This window comes from Callithrix jacchus, chromosome 11 (genome assembly GCF_049354715.1).
Source record: "Callithrix jacchus isolate 240 chromosome 11, calJac240_pri, whole genome shotgun sequence".
Taxonomy (NCBI): Eukaryota; Metazoa; Chordata; class Mammalia; order Primates; family Cebidae; genus Callithrix; species Callithrix jacchus.
This window is the reverse complement of record NC_133512.1, coordinates 82,267,444-82,286,455: the sequence shown is the minus strand read 5'-3', so window position 1 is coordinate 82,286,455 and position 19,012 is coordinate 82,267,444. Positions and strand designations below refer to the sequence as shown.

The window sequence follows — 19,012 nt, the reverse complement described above, 5'->3', positions numbered from 1 at the left end:
AAAGAAAACCACTCAGGCCCTTGAGTTAGAAGACTTGGAATTCCAGCTCTCCTAATTACTATAGCTGTGTGACCTTCAGTGCTTACTGTGTCAGACCAGTGCTAATAGTAACTGCCTTATCTTATTTAATCATTCTATCAGGGCTGTGAGGTACACATTCTTGTTCCTGTTTTAGCAATTTTTGACAAGAGGTCAAAAGCCTTTGCCAGAGATCACATAGCAAGATGTTGAAGAGAAACTCCAACCCAGATCTTTCTGATTCCAAAGCCAGTTACACTGATCTTTTCTAGCCATGGCTCTTACAGGCAGGAGAAGGCTAATGTCAAGTCTCTGCACAGTGCCCGATGCACAGTAAGTCCGTGTTGTTACAGTTCCCAGTAGAAAGGAGGGCAGCGTATTAGTCTCACTGGGCCGTCCTGGGTGGAGCAGCAGCAGTAGAGCGGTGGATGCCACTACAGAACCTGGTAACCACCGCTCCCAAGAACTTTCTGGTTGTAACATGTGGCCCCAGCTCCAGTCCCCAGTTGTGGAGAGCAGCAGTGGAAGGCAGCCACCTCCACGGTGGGACCGCACCCAGCTCTCTATGCTGCTCTTCCCCCTGACAGCACCTAGATGTCAGCCACAGCCCTGCAATCTCACAGCCCCCCTTGCTACATCTATTATAGCCATGTATTAACTTTATTTCAGTTGGTGTGAATGTTCATTTGTTTCACTGCAGAAATATTAATGTTTTTTTTTGAGCCAGGGTCTCACCATTTCATTGCCATAGTTCTCTGATAGGAAGTGTGCCAGTTGTGCAAATATGTCATTCATACCTTATTTAGGTCACAAGCCTATCCTGTCAATGCAGAAGAATGAACAGCTCCTGACCAAATTGTTTTTCAAGAATTGCTTGTCCTACTTGAAATGTCTCAGCATTGAAACTACCCTTAGCTTATCATGTTCAATTAAGCTAAGGATTTAAAAATTTAAACTAAACTCTATTCAGCAGATTACAGCAGTACAGTTGTATTCTTGTCCAGTCTGAGGTCCAGGATCCCCAAAAGCTGGTTGCTTACATGTCATGCCCTGGTACCTTCCATGGAAGTGGGGAGACTGCTAAACGCAGTTCTCAAAAATTATTATTAAGCTTATTATGCTGAATGGCATGGGTCCAATTCACAGAAGTGTTCTTAGCCATCCATATTGCATTAATGATTCAGAGAGCCTTTGCAGCTACTTACTACCCAGAGCATTAAATTCTGTGAAGTCTCACCAATGGCCCTGGCCCTTGGAAATGTCATACACACATACATGCAATGCTAATAAAAACAGCATGCTGATAATGATAAAAGGAGTATTACTAAACACAACCTTTCAAACAGCAGCTGCCTACTTTATTGGAATATATAATCTTATGTTCCGTCAAACGGAACTAATCAAACTTGGCTGTTTTGTTCCCTGAACACAGCCCACTCTTAACAACCTTTGTGTTTTTCTCTTGTTCTTGCTGCCTAGAATGTCCTCACTGTCAGTTATTGGTTTACTGGTTTAACTCCTAGTGTAGAAGATCTTCAAGAACAGGGACAGGTAGTAGGTACTCAATACAAATACACCATGTTGAATTGAAATTCCTCATCTGCAGATGCCAGTATCTGAAAACCAAGAGATGTTTTCATTTGTTTGGCTCCAAAGCTCATTAGCTAATAACACACCCGAGCTCTTCTAATGTAAGGCCATTTATTAACTTTATTTCACTTAGTGTGAATGTTCATGTGTTTCACTGTAGAAATATTGATGTATTTGTTTGTTTTTGAGACTGGGTCTCGCTCTGTCACCCAGGCTGGAGTGCAGTGGTATGATCATGGCTCACTGCAGCCTCGACCTCCCAGGCTCAAGCGATCCTTCCACCTCAGGCTCTTAAATAGCTGGGACCACAAACGTGTCACCACAACTGGCTAATTTTCTGATTTGTTGTAGAGATGAGGTCTCACAATGTTGCTCAGGCTAGTCTCAAACTCTTGGGCTCAAATAATCCTCTGGCCTTTGCCTCCCAAAGTGCTGGGATTACAGGCATAAACCACCACACCCAGCCTTATTAATGTAATGCATTCGATCAAAGGAACCTGCCCTAGATCCTGCTGAGGGTATATACCATACATGCCCTATACTGCCTTTTAAACTCTGAAAAGTTCTTAATTCTGAAACATGTGGCACCAAAGGTTTCAGATGAAATTGGGGACATTTATTTTCTAAGTCATAGACCCCCCAATAGCTTATCACGTTTTGTTAAGATATCAATGCCTTTGAACTATTGTGTTTCCTCTGTAGTTTGATTCTGTTTTCAAAACCCAAAAAAGTGCTTTTTTGTCCAGATTAAGAAGTAAACGCATTCCAGCTGGGCACAGTGGCTCACCTGTAATCCCAGCACTTTGGGAGGCCGAAGCCAGTGGATCACCTGAGGTTAGGAGTTCGTGACCAGCCTGGCCAACATGGTAAAACCCCATCTCTACTAAAAATACAAAAAATTAGCCAGGCTGAGCTAAGATCATGCCACTGCACTCCAGCTGGGGCAACAAGCGCAAAATTCAAATAAGCCGATTCAAATGTTTTTAATCAAGACAAACATTTATAGTTTAGAATTCATAAATTTTTTAAATCCAACTAAAGATAATGAAAATCTTGTCATACCACATCCTGCCCATCAGAAGACAATGTACCTCTGCTTTCTAAATACTGTATACCCAGAATCAAACCTCTCCTCAGCATCCCTGCCAGTAGCGCCACCTAGTGCCCAATCACTGCAGTAGCCTCCTAAAAGGTTTGCTTTCCCCCTTATCCCCGTAGTCTCTTCCATACATGGCAGCCAGTGTCCTTTTTAAATTTAAATTATAGCATACAAAAATAGAGAAACTATATAATGAACCTGACTTACCCATCATTACTTCAACAGCCATCAAAAAGGTCAATTTTGTTTCATCTCCACGCCTACCTGCTCCCTCTCGACTATTTTCGAAGTAAATCTCAGACGTAGTATCACTTCATCTGCAAATATTTTAGCATTCATATTTTTAAAAGCCTGTGCCAGGCATGGTGGCTCATGCCTGTAATCCCAGCACTTTGGGAGGCCGAGGTGGGCAGATCACCTGAGGTCGGGAGTTCGAGACCAGCCTAACCAACATGGAGAAACCCCATCTCTACTAAAAATACAAAAAATAACTGGGCATGACTGTAATTCCAGCTACTTGGGAAGCTGAGGCAGGAAAATGGCTTGAACCTGGGAGGTGGAGATTGTGGTGAGCCAAGATCACGCCATTGCACTCCAGCCTGGGCAACAAGAGTGAAACTCTGTCTCAAAAAAACCCTGCAACCTTACTGTCACATTAAAATTTAACAGTTCATTGATCATAAAATATACAGTGTTCATTCACACTTTACCAGGTCTTTTATTCTACATTTTAGAACAGCCTGGGCAATGTAGTGAGACACTGTCTCAACAAAAAATTTAAAAAATTAGCCAGTCTGGTGGCACATGTGTGCTGTCCTGGCTACTCCAGAGGTTGAGTCCAGAAGATCACTAGAGCTAAGGAGTGCAAGGTTACATTGAACTATGATCATACCACTGTACTCTAGCCTGGGCAACAGCCTCGACCCTGCCTCTTTTTTTTTAAAACAATTATATATTTTTAGGCCAGGCACAGCGGCTCATCCTTGTAATCCCAGCACTTTGGGAGGCCAGGGCAGGCAGATCACTTGAGGTCAAGAGTTCAAGACCAGCATAGCCAACATGGCAAAACTCTGTTGCTACAAAAAATAGAAAAACTAGCCAGGCATGGCAGATCGCACCTGTAATCCCAGCTACTCGGGAGGCTGAAGCAGGAGAATTGCTTGAACCCAGAAGGTGGAGGTTGCAGGGAGCCAAGATTGTGCCACTGCACTCCAGTCTACATGACAGAACAAGTGAGCCGCTGTCTCCAAAAACAAACCAAAAAAATCAGGTTTTATTTTTCCTCTTTGTTGTTTGAATCCAAATTTAAATAAGGGCCATGCATTGCAATTGATGGAAATGTCTTCTAAGTCTCTTTCAAGCTGTAAGTTTTCCCATGCATCACTTTTTTTTCCTTATTTTTTTTGTTGAAGAAACTCGGTTGTTTATCCTGAAATGTTTCCTTTTGTGTGGATTCTGCAGACTGCATCCCAGTGAAGTCATTTAACATGTTTCTTTGTTGCCTGTATTCCTTGTATATTGGTAGTTAGAACTAGTGACCTTCACAAAATGTTTTGCTCTTACTTTCACAGAACTATGTCATAGTTGGGCTTATGTGCTTCTGGTTGTCGTGTGTGTGTGTGTGATGTTGGCAGCCACTGGTGATCATTTCCCAGATCCATTAATCTTTTATGGGTTACAAAATGGTGATATTTTAGCATTTCGTCTTTATTTGCTCATTGGAATACTTCTATAAAGAGAAATGTCCTCTCACTAAATATTTGATTACCCTGAGGTACAGGAAAGATAATGCTTTATTCTACAAAAGTGACCAGAGGGGTTTTTGTTTGGTTGGTTTTGTTTTTAGTATCATTAGTAACTCATGGATATAAATATATTTGTTTTGTTTTAATCCATGGCAGTTATTCCTATTAAATTTCAAAACATTCCGTGTTTGCCTGTTGGGAGCCTCTTCAGAATGGCTCTTGAGTCTTTTTTTCACAGTATCTAAGTAGTCTTTGTTACTGAGCTAACACACAGGATCTGATTGTCAAATTAGATGCAGGACTTGGCGACTGACCCCTCCCAGCATCAGGCTTTGCTAGTAATTTCAAGGCAGGCAGGAAGCGCAGAGGAAGCAGCGAGATTTCTGAGACATCACACATCGTCTGCCAGGTCCTTCTTCCCCACATCAGTAATAATTCAGAATAAGAGGTGGAGTCCCTCAGTGAGGTATACTGGGTTCCTCATTCAGAAGCACATTTAAATTATGAAGTGTAAATTATGAAACATTCCATTTTTTACTCCACAGAGTGAGTTGTAAAGCTTCTCAGTGACCTTCTATAATCATGCCTCATGGATTCTGGTTTATTTACTTAAAGAAATCCTTTGACTGGGGACTTCCTTCTAGGGCATTCGGTAGATAACATCTCTTCCGCCTAGCAATGATTTTCAGTCTATTTACTTGAAGGTCCAGTTGACAAAGAGGTAAGACATGGTCACCTGTCTCTTCCGTCCCCCAAGGACATTTCCCAGTAAAGAAAATGAATGAACCACAGGCCAGATACTTTAATGACTTCCTGGTAAGATGAGGTGGTCTAGGGTCTCTTAAACATCTTCTGCCCTAGACCTGAAAGCAGCTATTTCTCCAATGACTCCTTATTCTTTTTAGTGATAAACAGGATTTAGATATTGTAATCTGAGGGATAGAGGAAAGTAATTTCTTGGTGAACACTCTCTGTCATATATCTTTGCACACTTCTTTGACTGCCCCTTAGAATTATTTCCCTAGAAGTGAATTAATCAAAAGTATCCCCACTGTAACCATTAATTCATGGATCAGTAATGGGATATATCATTTACGCCCTGTCTAGAGGGAATAACTAGTTTTAGGAATACTTGTTTCCCTGGCATCATCTCCAACACCAAGTGTTGTATATTATTTTAATATTCCATATAACAGACTAAAAGGATCATACTGGGGTTGAACATTTTGGTTCAGCATTTTTTGAATGCTAAGATATGTTTTCATATATTGATGTACTCTTTCTTTGTGAATGCACCAATCATATAGTTTGTTTCAGTTTGTTTTCTTCAGTATTTAGCAAATATCACCATTCTGTCTATCCTTCATGTTATATTTTCCAAGTCGTTTGTATTTTGCCTGTGCTTATTACATCTTGTTTTATTTTTTTAGAAAATTTGATTTTATATCATTTGAATTTATAAAGATGAAGATTGCTTTTTTCTTACAGCCAAAAACACATAAAATCTATCCATTTTTAAGTGTACACTACAATAGCGTTAACTATGTATACATTGTTGTGCAACAGATGTCGAGAAGTTTTTCATTTTGGAAAACTCAAACTGTATTCACTGAACAGGTTCCCCTCCCCTTTCCCCTAGCCCCTGGTAACAACCATTCAATGTTCTAAAATGTTTTGCTTATTTTTTAACTTCTCAGTTAATCAGGGCTCTCAGATTTTTTCTTTATGGTTTAGCTTTTGTGTACATAAAGCAAGGGTTTAATGTTACAAATAATCTGAAGTAAATACCCATTTTCCACCACTCGGATAAAGAAACAGAACATTGCCAGCAGTATCCTGCAGGCCTCCCATGCACCCCCTCTCAATTATAGCTCCATCTTCACAATAAAAGCAGTCACTATCCTAACTTCGATGGTGTCTATTCTCTTGCTTACTTTATCACCTATTTGCCTCTCTAAACAAGTTGATTAGGTTTTACTTGGTTTTGAATTTTATATAACATACTGCTTGTGTTGAGAATATTTCTTTGACTCAGTGTTACTTGTAATATTTTTCCATGTTATTGCATGTGACTGAAGTTTGTTTCATTGCTGTATACTATTCCATTTCATGAACATGTCATAATATGTTTATTCTCTTGTCAATGGACAGATGAATTTTGGTGATTATGAACAAAATATGTGATATGGTCAGTAGAATTTCTGAATCATAAGATATAGATATACACACACACACACACACACACACACATCTTCAACTCTTTTCCAAAGTGAATGAACCAATTTGAACTTCCAGTAGCAGTAACTGAAAGTTAAAAGTAAGCAAAACATCTTAGATGTTTCCTGGTACACATGTGCACAAACTTCCTACTCCACTCTTCCTAAGATATATGACTAGCAGTAGAATTTCTCAATCATAAGATATAGATGCACACACACACCCCTTCAGCTGTTTTCCAATGAATGAACCAATTTGAACTTGCAGTAGCAGTAACTGAGAGTCCATTGCTCACATTCTCTCTCATCTGCTGTTGTCATTTTTATCACTTCAGTGGGTGTTTAGGACTATGTTATTAGAGTAGTATTTTTCACATCTTTGATCACAGTGAGGCTCAACACCTTTTCATTATGTTTACTGGCCATTTGAATTTCTTCCTTTGTAAGTGGCTGTTTAATTCACTTGCTAATTTTTTATTGGGTGGTTTGCCTCTTTCTCACTGGTTTTTAAGAATTCTTATATACCCTAAGCATGTGCTTTTTGATGGTTACACGTTTCAAAATCTTCTGACATGTTCTGGTTAATCTTACCTTCTCTTTATCGTGTCTTTGATTAATGTTCAGTCTTAATATTCTAAGATTTTTCAGTGTTGGTTTAAGATGATCTGAGTGACCTTTAGAAACTCTAATTTGTTTCCTTGCTTGAATGAACCAATATTTAAATATGCTTAGTATAATCCTGAATTACGTTATTGCTGAGAGCTTGGCAGACCTTCTCTTCAAAGAGAATGTCAATGACTGTAGTCCCAATGACACACATTTGAAGAGCACTTTTATCATTTTCACAGTTAGGTCCTCCATACAGCCTGGAATTTTTAAGTCATTATGATTCTATTTGGCTCTCCAACAAATCGATCCTGTAGTATATATTATCTTGTTTTCTATAATTCCCAACTGTGTGCCATCCTGTGCCACCTTATGGTGCTGTTATATATACCTATGAGGTTCATAAGGCATATGTCCCCTCTTCCCAACTGGGCTGAAAGCTCCTTGACGTCAGAGGATCCGTAAATGCGTCTTTATATCTTCCATGGTGCTTTTTGTATCAAATAAGCATTGAGAAGGGTCTCTGAAAATTTAACCCTTCAAAAGAAAAAAAAAGACTAGTTTTAAAAGATATGAGATGCTTGGATATTATTTAAGGATTAAATTGGTTGTTGCAGTGCTAATATAGAATTGATGATTATTTAAAACACAGCTCAATGAATGCGTATAATTACCTGCCCTTTCCAAACCTTGCTAATGAACATCTCACTCGACTGCCACATCCTTGTCTATTCTACGGAATGGCCCCTGGTAGAGATATTGATGGAAGCCAAAGGGGAGCACAGATAATTCAGAACATGGATAAACTACTTTGTCTTTCTTCTTGAATGTAACTAAATTCAATATATTTATTGCTCATTTGCTTCTCAGGTAGAAATGAGTCCTCTGGAAAATGCAATTGAAGTGCTGGAAAATAAGAATCAGCAGCTGAAGACTCTGATTAGTCAGTGTCAGACAAGACAGATGCAGAATATTAATCCCCTGACTATGTGCCTGAATGGAGTTATAGATGCTGCAGTTAATGGTGGCGTTTCCAGGTACCAAGAGGTAAGGATTAGGTATTGCTGTTTTAGAGAAACTTTTCAGTTGTGACTTCTTAGGGTTTCATGAATCTTTTTTCAGAATATGTACCCATATCAGCATGCAAACTCAGGACTGCAATGGACACAGAGTCCTTTGTGAAATAGAGCAAACGTACAGTCATTTGTAACGCCCAATTACTGCATTTTTCCAACATGTTTTATTTCGATAACAAAAATGTGTGTGTGTGTGCGTGTGTGTGTGTTCATTCTTGGATGATAAAAGTAGAAAGGTTAGGATTGTTTAATGTCCATCTAAAATAATTTCTCTAAGCAAAGAAGTTCATGGGCATAGAAAAGTCTGGGCTGGGCTCAGTGGCTCACACCTGTAATCCCAGTATTTTGGGAGGGTCACTTGAGCCCAGGAGTTCAAGACCAGCCTGAACAACATAGGAAGATCTTATCTTTATTAAAAAAAAAAAAACACACACACACAAAAAAAACATGACAAGACCAATCTTGCCTCTGTTCTCTTAAACAGAAAGACGTAGTAGCCTGGAAGGTAAGGCCATCATCTAGGTCACACTGAATCTTAAGGCACTTTATTTTAGGACACAAGCCATGAAGCTTATTGATTTTTGTTCTTTATTTCACCAGGGGTACTTATTGTACAATCACCGATCTTCCTTTAACAATTCTTTCCTTATGTTCCCATTCTGACCAGCTGCCTCCACTAGGAATCAGTCCATCTGTCCCAAAATGTGCTTTATAATGGCGTCATTTCCATAAAGATGCCAGGTCTTTAAAAACAACTTGTTTTTGACTTGTCTTGTAACTCACTGAAGTAGACTGATTGTCCTTTCCCTTACTAGGCATTCTTTGTCAAAGAATACATCTTAAGTCACCCTGAAGATGGGGAGAAAATTGCACGATTAAGAGAACTGATGCTTGAGCAGGTAAGGGAGGCAAAGCCAATCCCCTTCTATCTTGCCTGGATATGTGCCCACTTATCTAGAGCCCCCTCTGCATGGTTTCCTATATCAGTGGTCTCACTGACACTGGCAAGCAAGGGTTACAGACTCCTGTAATAGATCTCAACTTGCTAATTTCTCCTTTTTCTTCCCACTGGGATGCAAAAATTAATTTAACAAGGAATAGACTACGGCAGCCAGTTATAGGTTTAGTATCCTTTATCCAAAATACTTGGGACCATAGTGTTTCATATTTTTAATTTTTTCCGATTTTGGAATATTTGCACATATATGAGGTATCTTGGGGAAGGGACCCAAGTCTAATAACAAAATTTATTTTACATGTCTTATACACATAGCTTGAAGGTCATTTTATAATATTATTTTAATACTTTTGTGCATGAACTTTTGCGACCCATCACATGAGGTCAAGTGTGGAATTTTCCACTTGTGGCATCATGTTGGCACTCAAAAGGTTCAGATTTTGGAGCATTTCTAATTTTCAATTTTTGGATTAGAGATGCTCATCCTGTGAAACCAGCAACTTCATGTGATCTCTTAAACCATTCTTTGAACACTTTTCCTAGAGACTTGCTGTAGGCTTGATGTCAACTTTTCATTCAAAATTCTGTGCTCAAAAAAGTTCAGGCCAACTCCAAATATGAGGCACGAATGAATGAGATGGTTACTTATAATAAGGAAGTGGGTGATCAATAGGCTGTGCCTTAAAGCCATGTCATGTTTTCATGGTAAACCTATAGATTACATGATATGGACAAAACTAGATACAGCTCATCATTTTCTACCCCAAAAAAGCATGGTTTATTTTATTTGTTTGGAACCATCAAGTACAAAGAACTGGAATGAATAATCTGTTGCCTGCTGTGTCCCAGTTGATAGCTCTTAACCTGAAAATGGATTGAAAACCTCAATGGATTGAGATAGGAGACATGGTTGGAAGCCTCTGTTAAACAGGAAATAAAGACATTTGATTCCCATGAAAAGTGGAATGTGTATGATAAAATGTGACAAAGGCATCTCTTTCTATGCAATATTACCAAATTAATAAGTAAAGCATGCTCTTTGGATTAGAAAATAATGAGGTCATGTCTGGTTTTTGTCCATGTTGTATGCTCTTTAGGCTTAGTCCACAAAACCTAATACTGCAAGGAGAGAGGTGGCCATAGAAGAGAGAGAAGAATTACTTGAAGCTGATCTGTAAGGAAATAATAAGTCAAGTTCTCAGTGTGACCCTGGGGTGTTTGTAGATACTAGAAGTGAGCAGTTTAGGTCATCCAATACTTAGGATTATGCAGTGACTTTATGCTGATTTTCAAAGATCTGTATTTTACCTCTTATGAATGGTTCACTTCACCCCACGACTGTATCTGCTGGATTCAACCTGACTGAATTATTTCCCCAGAATTAAAATGGTAGCTCAGAGTCAAGAAGACTCCCCCCAATAAAATAAAACCAGGGAGCCTTTATTTCTTCTGTGTCCTGCTTATATTCCTGAAACCTTGTGGAAAGAGCCGTGGCCTAGGGTATGTGAGATCTCTATTAAAAGACAAGCAGTGCACATGACTGTCACGTGACCCTGGCCAAGTCTCATCATTTCTGTGGGACCGTCAGGTGGGGAGGTGGACTAGAGAGGGCACCATCCTTCGCTGGACCTCTGCCAAGTAGTTCAGATAAACTCTCTGGTGGACAGGGACATGCATCGCCCCAGTGGTCCTTCCAGGACAGACTTAACTCTGCCTCTGCTGCAGGAAATATGGCTCTCCACAGACGCCTCCAGCTGTCAGGCCCTTCAGAGATTGCCTTGGCTGCAGAGAGCCACTTGGCCCAGGGTTGCTATCTTCTCAATGGCACACATCCCAGACTGAGGAGGCAGTAGAAAGCCTGGCCATTTGGACCCAACACCAACAACTCCAACAGACCATTAAAGGTCCACAGGTTGAGGGAGGAAGATCACCTGACACCAGGAGTTCAAGACTAGCTGGGGCAACATAGCAAGACCCCCATCTCCGCAAAAACCTAAAAACTAGCTCCGTGTGGTGGTGCATATCTGTAGTCCCAGCTACTACTTGGGAAGCTGAAGTGGGAGAATCACCTTAGCCCAGGAGTTCGAGGTTGCAGTGAGCTATGATCACACCACTGCATTCCTGCCTGGGCAATAGAATGAGACTCTGTCTCTGAAAAGATTAAAACACAAATAAATTTTTAAAATTGTTCCAGAGGTCCCCAGGGTTTGGCAGCAGCTGACAGAACTGCTGTGTAGCTCACCTTCTTTTGTTGTCAAGTCCTGCTTCCATCCCTCCCCCTGACAGGCATCAATCCCAAGGTGCATCCCGATAAACATTATGATCCCCAGGCTAATGTTTAAAATGGAGAAGACTGGGGGCCCCTACGTTTAGATTCACCTCCTACATCCCTTCCATGTCCTCATCACAGATGTAGCCTCTCCCTTTATGCCTCAGGCACACTCCACCCCAACTGCACCTTTCAGAGGCATGCTTGATATTTGTTCTGCAAACATGCTGGCAGTGGGTAGCATCCAAAGCCCTATTGCTATAGCCCTGTCCCTTAGGGAAGGTGCTGGGTATTCCAGCCCCCCAGGGTCACTCCTATTTGACCTGAGCTTTCAACCTAAAATCTTCACAAGCAAAGACTGAAAACAAAAAACCAAACCTTGTGGTGATGTGGGGTTTGTTTTCCTCCCCATCTGTGGAATGTCCTTTTGACCGTGTTAGCATGGGGGGGCATTTTTTAAATATAAAAGACAGCTGCTGCTCAAATCAAAGGAATCACACACTATTGATGGTTGAATGTCTTCATCTCTTCAGATCCTCACAGCAGAAATGTTTTTTTAAGAACCTGCTCCCTTGTTGAATTATAAGTGAATAGGAATAATATATATATATATATATATATATATATTTAGACAGAGTCTAGCTCCGTTGCCTAGACTGGAGTGCAGTGGTGTGATCTCAGCTCCCTGCAACCTCCACCTCCCGGGTTCAAGCAATTCTCCTGCCCCAATCTCTCCAGTAGCTGTGACTACAGCCACATGCCACCACTCCGGGCTAATTTTTGTATTTTTAGTAGAGACAGGGTTTCACTATGTTGGCTGGGCTGATCTGGAACTCCTGACCTCATGATCTGCCCATCTTGACCTCCCAAAGCATTGAGATTACAGGCATGAGCCACTGTGCCTGGCCAGGAATATTTTAAAACAAAAACAAGAAGCATAGCAACTGTCATAGAATTCCTTCCCTGACAGATTCTGAAAGTCTGTGGGAGGGATGGATGAGCAGAGGAACCTGAGGGGAGAGAGAAGGGAAATGTGGGAGAGAGGGTGCCATGCCAAGAAGAGATCCTTAGGGGAGAACTGCTGGCCCTCTTCACAGGGAGCAGCGCCTCCCTCCCAGGTTCCTTCTCCATCCTGGGAAGAGCAGGGAGGGGCCAAAGGGACACATAACTGTTACGAAGTATTGTAATTATAGATCTGAAATACATGGGAAAGCAGCCTGGGGGAGTAGGAAAATTAAGTCTGAAATCAGACAGAACCAAGTTCTAATCTGCATTTGTCTTTAATCTGTGCAGAATTTTTCTAATCCTCAGTTTCTTTACCTGTAAAGTGACAACTGTTCCTACCTTGTCAGATGCAGAGGAGTAGCCAAAATGCAAGCAAAATGCATGGTAAAGTGCTTGGCCTGCAGCAGGCACTTAGTGAGAGGTAGTCACTGACCACTGACAAGAGGTTTTTTTCTTTATGTTGTGAATTAAGGCACAGATTCTGGAATTTGGTTTGGCTGTGCATGAGAAGTTTGTACCTCAAGATATGAGACCGCTTCACAAAAAGCTGGTTGACCAATTCTTTGTGATGAAGTCAAGTTTGGGGATACAGGTATGTACACATACGTGTTCATGGTGGGGCAGCCTGACCACTGCCGTGGCTTCTTGTTAAAGGGATGATGATGTAGCCAAGAGTGACATCTTTTGGTTTTTCTACCAAACTGCAGTGTTTTACCAGGGAGCCTTCAAATACAGTTGCATCGTCTGCTATTTGTGAGGCTTTCCTTCTGGGAAAATACAAATATAACTGAAGGAAAGCCAAATAATACTGGAACTTGCTTAAATAGCTCCCTATATAAAGATTTCATGACGATTAGGATATGTATCTGGTACGCTAACCTGTCCCATAAATTATTTTGCCCATATCATTCTTGAAGTGAGATATTTCCCCTTTACTGCATCTTTAGGAGTTCTCTGCTTGTATGCAAGCCAGTCCTATCCATTTTCCTAATGGAAGCCCTCGTGTGTGTAGAAACTCAGCACCTGCCTCTGTGAGCCCAGATGGTACCAGGGTAATTCCTAGACGCAGGTAAGTCATATTCCAAATTATCTTACAATTTGGCCTCCCCACAAGATGATCTGGAACGGTTCTCTCATTCTTTATGGCACAATTTGTCAAATACACTATTTCTTAATGAAGTAACTAACCCGCGAGGCAGCTGCAGACATCTGTCACTGGTAAAACAGCAACAGCATGAGAAATAAATAAGCTCAAACATTTGATCATATGGAGGCAAACAGAAGAAAACAAAATGGGATGTATTTTTCCTCCTTTGGTTTCATAGCATTTTAACACATGATAAAGTACAGTTTGGAGACTGAGTTAATAACCTTTTTTTCCCCCACAACAGCCCATTAAGTTACCCAGCTGTCAACCGATACTCCTCCTCCTCACTGTCCTCACAAGCTTCTGCTGAAGTAAGCAATATTACAGGGCAATCAGAAAGCTCTGATGAAGTCTTTAACATGCAGGTACTTAATTAGCTTTTTGTCTGCTCATGTTGATTCCTTTTCTGTCTCAATTGTGAGTTTTTCTGTTCATTCTGCCATCCTAATGAACAGACCAACAAGCAAGAACTCGGCTTAAGGACAAACCTCTAAACACTCTTGTTGCTTTATGGGTCTCTGGAATCTACAAAGACGTTTCTGTCAAAACTGCCCCATCGCTCTAAGACAACATCAGCAAGCAATGGAAAAGGCCAGGTGCACTGCATAGGGTTCAGCTCTGATACCTGCCCCAAGTCAAGTTCCTTCTGCAGTCCAGGACTCTCAGAGTGTGTCACCACTTGCTAGCTGCCTGTTAGCATTTTTTTTTTTTTTTTTTTAACGAGTCTCAGTCTGTTACCCAGGCTGGAGTGCAACCTTCGCCTCCCAGGCTCAGGCGATTCTCGTGCCTCAGCCTCACAAGTAGCTAGGATTACAGGCATGCACCACCTCACCCAGCTAATTTTGGTATTTTTAGTAGAGATGGGGTTTCACCATGTTGGCCAGGTTGGTCTCGAACTCATGACCTCAAGTGATCCACTCACCTAGGCTTCCCAAAGTGCTGAGATTACAGCTGTGAGCCACCACACCCGGCCCCTTTTAGCATTTTTAAATGGCTTCTTTTTGGCTGGGTACAGTGGCTCACGCCTGTAATCCCAGCACTTTGGGAGACCGAGGTGGGTGAATCACTTGAGGTCAGGAGTTCAAGACCAGCCTGGACAACATGGTGAAACGCTGTCTCTACTGAAAATACAAATATTAGCCCGGCATGGGGGCGCATGCCTGTAATCTCAGCTACTTGGGAGGCTGAGGCAGAAGAATCGCTTGAACCTGGGAGGTGGAAGTTGCAGTGAGCTGAGGGCATACCACTACACTCCAGCCTGGGCGACAGAGCGAGACTCCGTCTCAAAGAAAAGAAAAAAAAAAGATGACATGATTTGAGGGTTTATTTTAAAATTCTCTTACGTGCATGTCAGAAAGTTTCCAAAGTTTTTTTTTTTTTACACAGCAAAATGTTTTTAGGGATTTTAGAGCCAGTATAACTCCCGCAACCAAACATTTTATTTAGACACTACTACTATGACATTTGTGATAGTTCAGTAAGACGAAGCTGAAATTTTCCTCGCCACTATCTTTGGAAAGGAGGCATAACACATTTCCAAGTCATGTTTTGAACATACATTTACAGATAACAAGAAGGCACATTTTACACCTTTCAGAAGCACTCACCTATTTTGGGACCCTAGTCTACGTAGACCTCAACCAAGGAGCGTGCTGCTAACTGGTACAGAGTCACAGCGTACCGCTGAATCTAACGTGAAGGCATTCCTTTGGCCAGAGTCAAAACCTCAGACTTGTTATTAATTCATGCAGACTTTTTGTCAGACTTTTTAAGTTATTGAGATTTTTCTATACTGTTAAATGGACTTTTTTTCTTGCTAATTTGAAAAAACGTTTGATGATCTTGTTTAAAAGATGTCAGTGTTGTGGGAGGCCTTTCATCAGGGTGTGCTGATAGCTCCTTGTGTGTTCCCAGCCAAGTCCGTCTACCTCAAGCCTGAGTTCTACTCACTCAGCTTCGCCTAACGTGACAAGTTCTGCTCCATCGAGTGCCAGAGGTCAGTGCCAGAGTGTGGGGGAGACCAAGGGTGCCCAGAGAACTTTCTAGTCCTGGGAACAGTGGCCAGCTGCCATGCCTTCAGGCATTCTCCTCCAAACAGGTGCCACAGCACTGCCAGGCTGATGGTCCTCTCTGCTTCTCTTCCCAGCTTCTCCTTTGTTGTCTGACAAACACAAACATTCCCGAGAAAACTCTTGCCTGTCCCCAAGAGAGAGACCATGCAGTGCCATCTATCCAACACCCGTGGAGCCTTCACAGGTACTCCTTGCAGGGTAGAGAAACTGGAAAACAAGGACACTTGTGGAATCGCTTACATATCTCTGCGGAAACACACGGTAGCTGCCAAAAGCAAGCAGCCGGGCACTGTCAGGCCAGTCCAGCTGGTCAAGAGCGCACCTCTGTTTTCTACTCATGGTTAGGAATTTCTGCCTGAGCCATGGATTTTTTTTGTTTATTTGGAGACAGGATCTCACTGTGTCACCCAGGCTGGAGTACAGCAGTATGGTCCTGGCTCACTGCAACCTCCGCCTCCCAGTTTCAAGCTATTGTCCTGTCTCAGCCTCCTGAGTAGCTAGGATTACAGGTGCCAGAGATGGGGTTTTGCCATGTTGGCCAGGCGGGTTTTGAACTCCTGACCTTGGACTCCCAAAGTGCTGGGATTACAGGTGTGAGTCACTGCGCCTAGCTCTGAGCCATATTTCTGATACGAACACATGGCAGTTCCTTGGTAGTGATGCTGAAAGGGAAATGGGAAATTTACTCTCCTGGATCTATTTCTTTACTGCTACTTAAACATTACACGAAGTAGTTGGGTGAATAAAGAGCCTGTGTTTGCATGCCATGTGTATGTAACAGAAGTCTGGGGGAACATCTTGGACTAGGAAAATAGGCTTAAAGAATAGCATGCTCCTGCCCAGCAGTCTGCCTTTGCCTAGGCCTATTTAAAAGAGCTGCAATTGATTCCTTTCTGGGTACACATGAGTATAGGAGCAGTTTCCGTTTGCCTTTGCCATTCTTCTTGAATGCACGAGCAAAGAGAGGTTCAGTCCTCCACTTTGCCTGTCAACTCCTCACGAGAATAAGGGAACATGGCCCTCACCCCCTGCCTGAACTTGGTTTTGAAGTGATTCCTGTTTTTCTGAGAACAGAGGCTTGGGCTCAGCCCTTGGGCACTTCGAAAGCCTTGAAGGGTGGTTTCAAAGTTGAAGATTCATGGGTAGCCCGGAGTCTTAAAGATTATTTGGGAATAATTTATGAACAGAGAAAAATAGGTATTTCTACCTCAGCTAATTTCTCTGTTTTTCTACACCATCCTGGCAGAAGACTGTGGCTGCATCAGGAAGTGGATGAGAGCGAATGGGATTTGGCTTGATTAGTTTGTCTTTGCTGATGGTGTGAGCCTGTGGAAGTCCCAGAATAGAATACCTCTGCACAACACTGATGTCTTGTAGAAATTATAACTGAGTGCATTTGGCTGGACTAGCTCTCTCCCTGTGTCACCTGATGATGCTGCAAGGGGGTTTCTTAGTTTGTTCTGCTCCAGGAGCACTTGTTGCCAGCATGGGCAACTCTGAAAGCCTTCTCTGAGTAGCCTCCCAAGTTTTCTGCTTTTAGTACAATTGGAAGTAGTATATATGTTGCCAAAATTTGAATAAAATGTGCATTGCTGTAGTACATCTGCTTTTAAGGATTTGGTGCTTTCTAGTTAATATGTTAGGTAGAACCATGTAAAACTGGCATTTTTATAAGTTAAAAAATGTAGACTATCCACTATTTTATATATTTTTTTACCTAATGAAGGATTTTGAATGTGCAGGAGTTAAATTTCATTCACTAGTGATTTTTTAAACTAATATTTCTCCTTTAATTCTTACTTCTGTTTTATATCACCACTGTAGCATTTGTATTTATAAAGAACTCCATAAGGCCAGATTGGGTGGCTCATGCCTGTAATCCCAGCACTTTGGGAGGGCAAGGTGGGACCTCTTGAGCCCAGGCATTCAAGACCAGCCTGGGCAATGTAGTGAGATTTCATCTCTAAAAGGAAAAGAAAAAACTTCATAGTACAACTGCTATTTACTGTTTTTTACATTTTATCATGAACATGTATTTACCATTTGTATTTAAAATGTAATGCAAACTTTTCAAACACTGTCTGCTTTCTCAAAACCTAAGGCTCTTCTTCACCCCCTTTCACTTTAAATTCTTTGTTCCGAGGGTCATCATATCATATAAAAAATACTTTGAACAAACGGTTTCAATAAGGGGATACTCATCTCATTTTCTAAAAGGCTTCACATGTCTGTATATTGCCTCATAAAAATCGACCCTTGTACCTTTGCAGAGGATGCTGTTTAATCATATTGGAGACGGGGCCTTGCCACGCAGTGACCCAAATCTCTCTGCACCTGAAAAAGGTAAGGCTAGCCCCGTGATTAGTCCTGGAATGTGTAAGGGCTTGTTTTAGCCTCATTTCTCCAGTCTTCCGTGTGTCTGTGTGGAAGGCAGCGCTCTAGCTCTTTAATGATCAGGGCTAGTATGCTCTTTGGGGGATTAATGAAAGACAGTTATTCATGATCCATTCTTCAAAAGGTGTTTTCCTGTAAGATTTAACAGCAGAACCTGAGCAAGATAGGAATGCCTATGTTTAATGGCTTTCTGTTATCATCCAGTGAGTGACCCAGCCAATGCCTCCTCTTCCTGAAACAAACTTGCCAATTAGGCTCCTTGTTCCGCACAATGAAAACAGCATCTTCCCAGATCAATTCTGTGGTCCCATCCTTTGTCTCCCTTACAGAGCTCATTCAGCCAGCTCATGTGTTGTTTGTTGTGACTCAGATACGGCTCTTGTACAATTAAATACCATTTAAGAATTGCAATCCAGTGCATAATGGAGTGTGCCCTGCCTCAAGGTCACACAAAAACGAGAACCAAACACATGCATAGCAGCAAATAGCCAATTAGCACCAATCTGCAACACAGCAGAAGATGAAAAGCAGAATAAATGCAACTTCCTCAGCTTCCTGTAGGGGCTTGCAGCAAGTCACCTGTTCACCTCTCTCAGGGTCAGGCCTCAAAAATAAGAACAGTTCTCAGACCAATGAATCAAGAGTCATTAATGATATATTCTGGAAAAGTGCATTTGAATTGCCCTAATTAAGAACTAAACTGTATTGTCATTTGGGTACACTTGGGAGATGGAAATTAGTGACGTCTCAGCCAAAATTATTTTAAAATACAAATTTAGCTTTAATGTTACAAGACACATGTTGATCTTTGTCAGAA

General features: G+C 41.5%; 1 protein-coding gene across 7 annotated transcripts in view; it reads left to right on the top strand.

The window, feature by feature from the left end:
• Window positions 1-19,012, top strand: part of DOCK4 (dedicator of cytokinesis 4) — a 487,797-nt gene that overhangs the window by 458,414 nt on the left and 10,371 nt on the right. For 4 of the 7 annotated variants that reach the window (XM_078343205.1, XM_002751762.7, XM_009002712.5 and 1 more), the window contains 8 exons: window positions 8,145-8,321; window positions 9,166-9,249; window positions 13,055-13,174; window positions 13,530-13,651; window positions 13,974-14,094; window positions 15,644-15,725; window positions 15,876-15,985; window positions 18,072-18,144. In XM_078343205.1, coding sequence (XP_078199331.1) covers window positions 8,145-8,321; window positions 9,166-9,249; window positions 13,055-13,174; window positions 13,530-13,651; window positions 13,974-14,094; window positions 15,644-15,725; window positions 15,876-15,985; window positions 18,072-18,144 — 889 coding nt within the window. The remainder of the gene's footprint in view (window positions 1-8,144; window positions 8,322-9,165; window positions 9,250-13,054; window positions 13,175-13,529; window positions 13,652-13,973; window positions 14,095-15,643; window positions 15,726-15,875; window positions 15,986-18,071; window positions 18,145-19,012) is intronic. The other 3 variants (XM_078343204.1, XM_035254161.3, XM_017975468.4) reach the window with 1 other exon arrangement.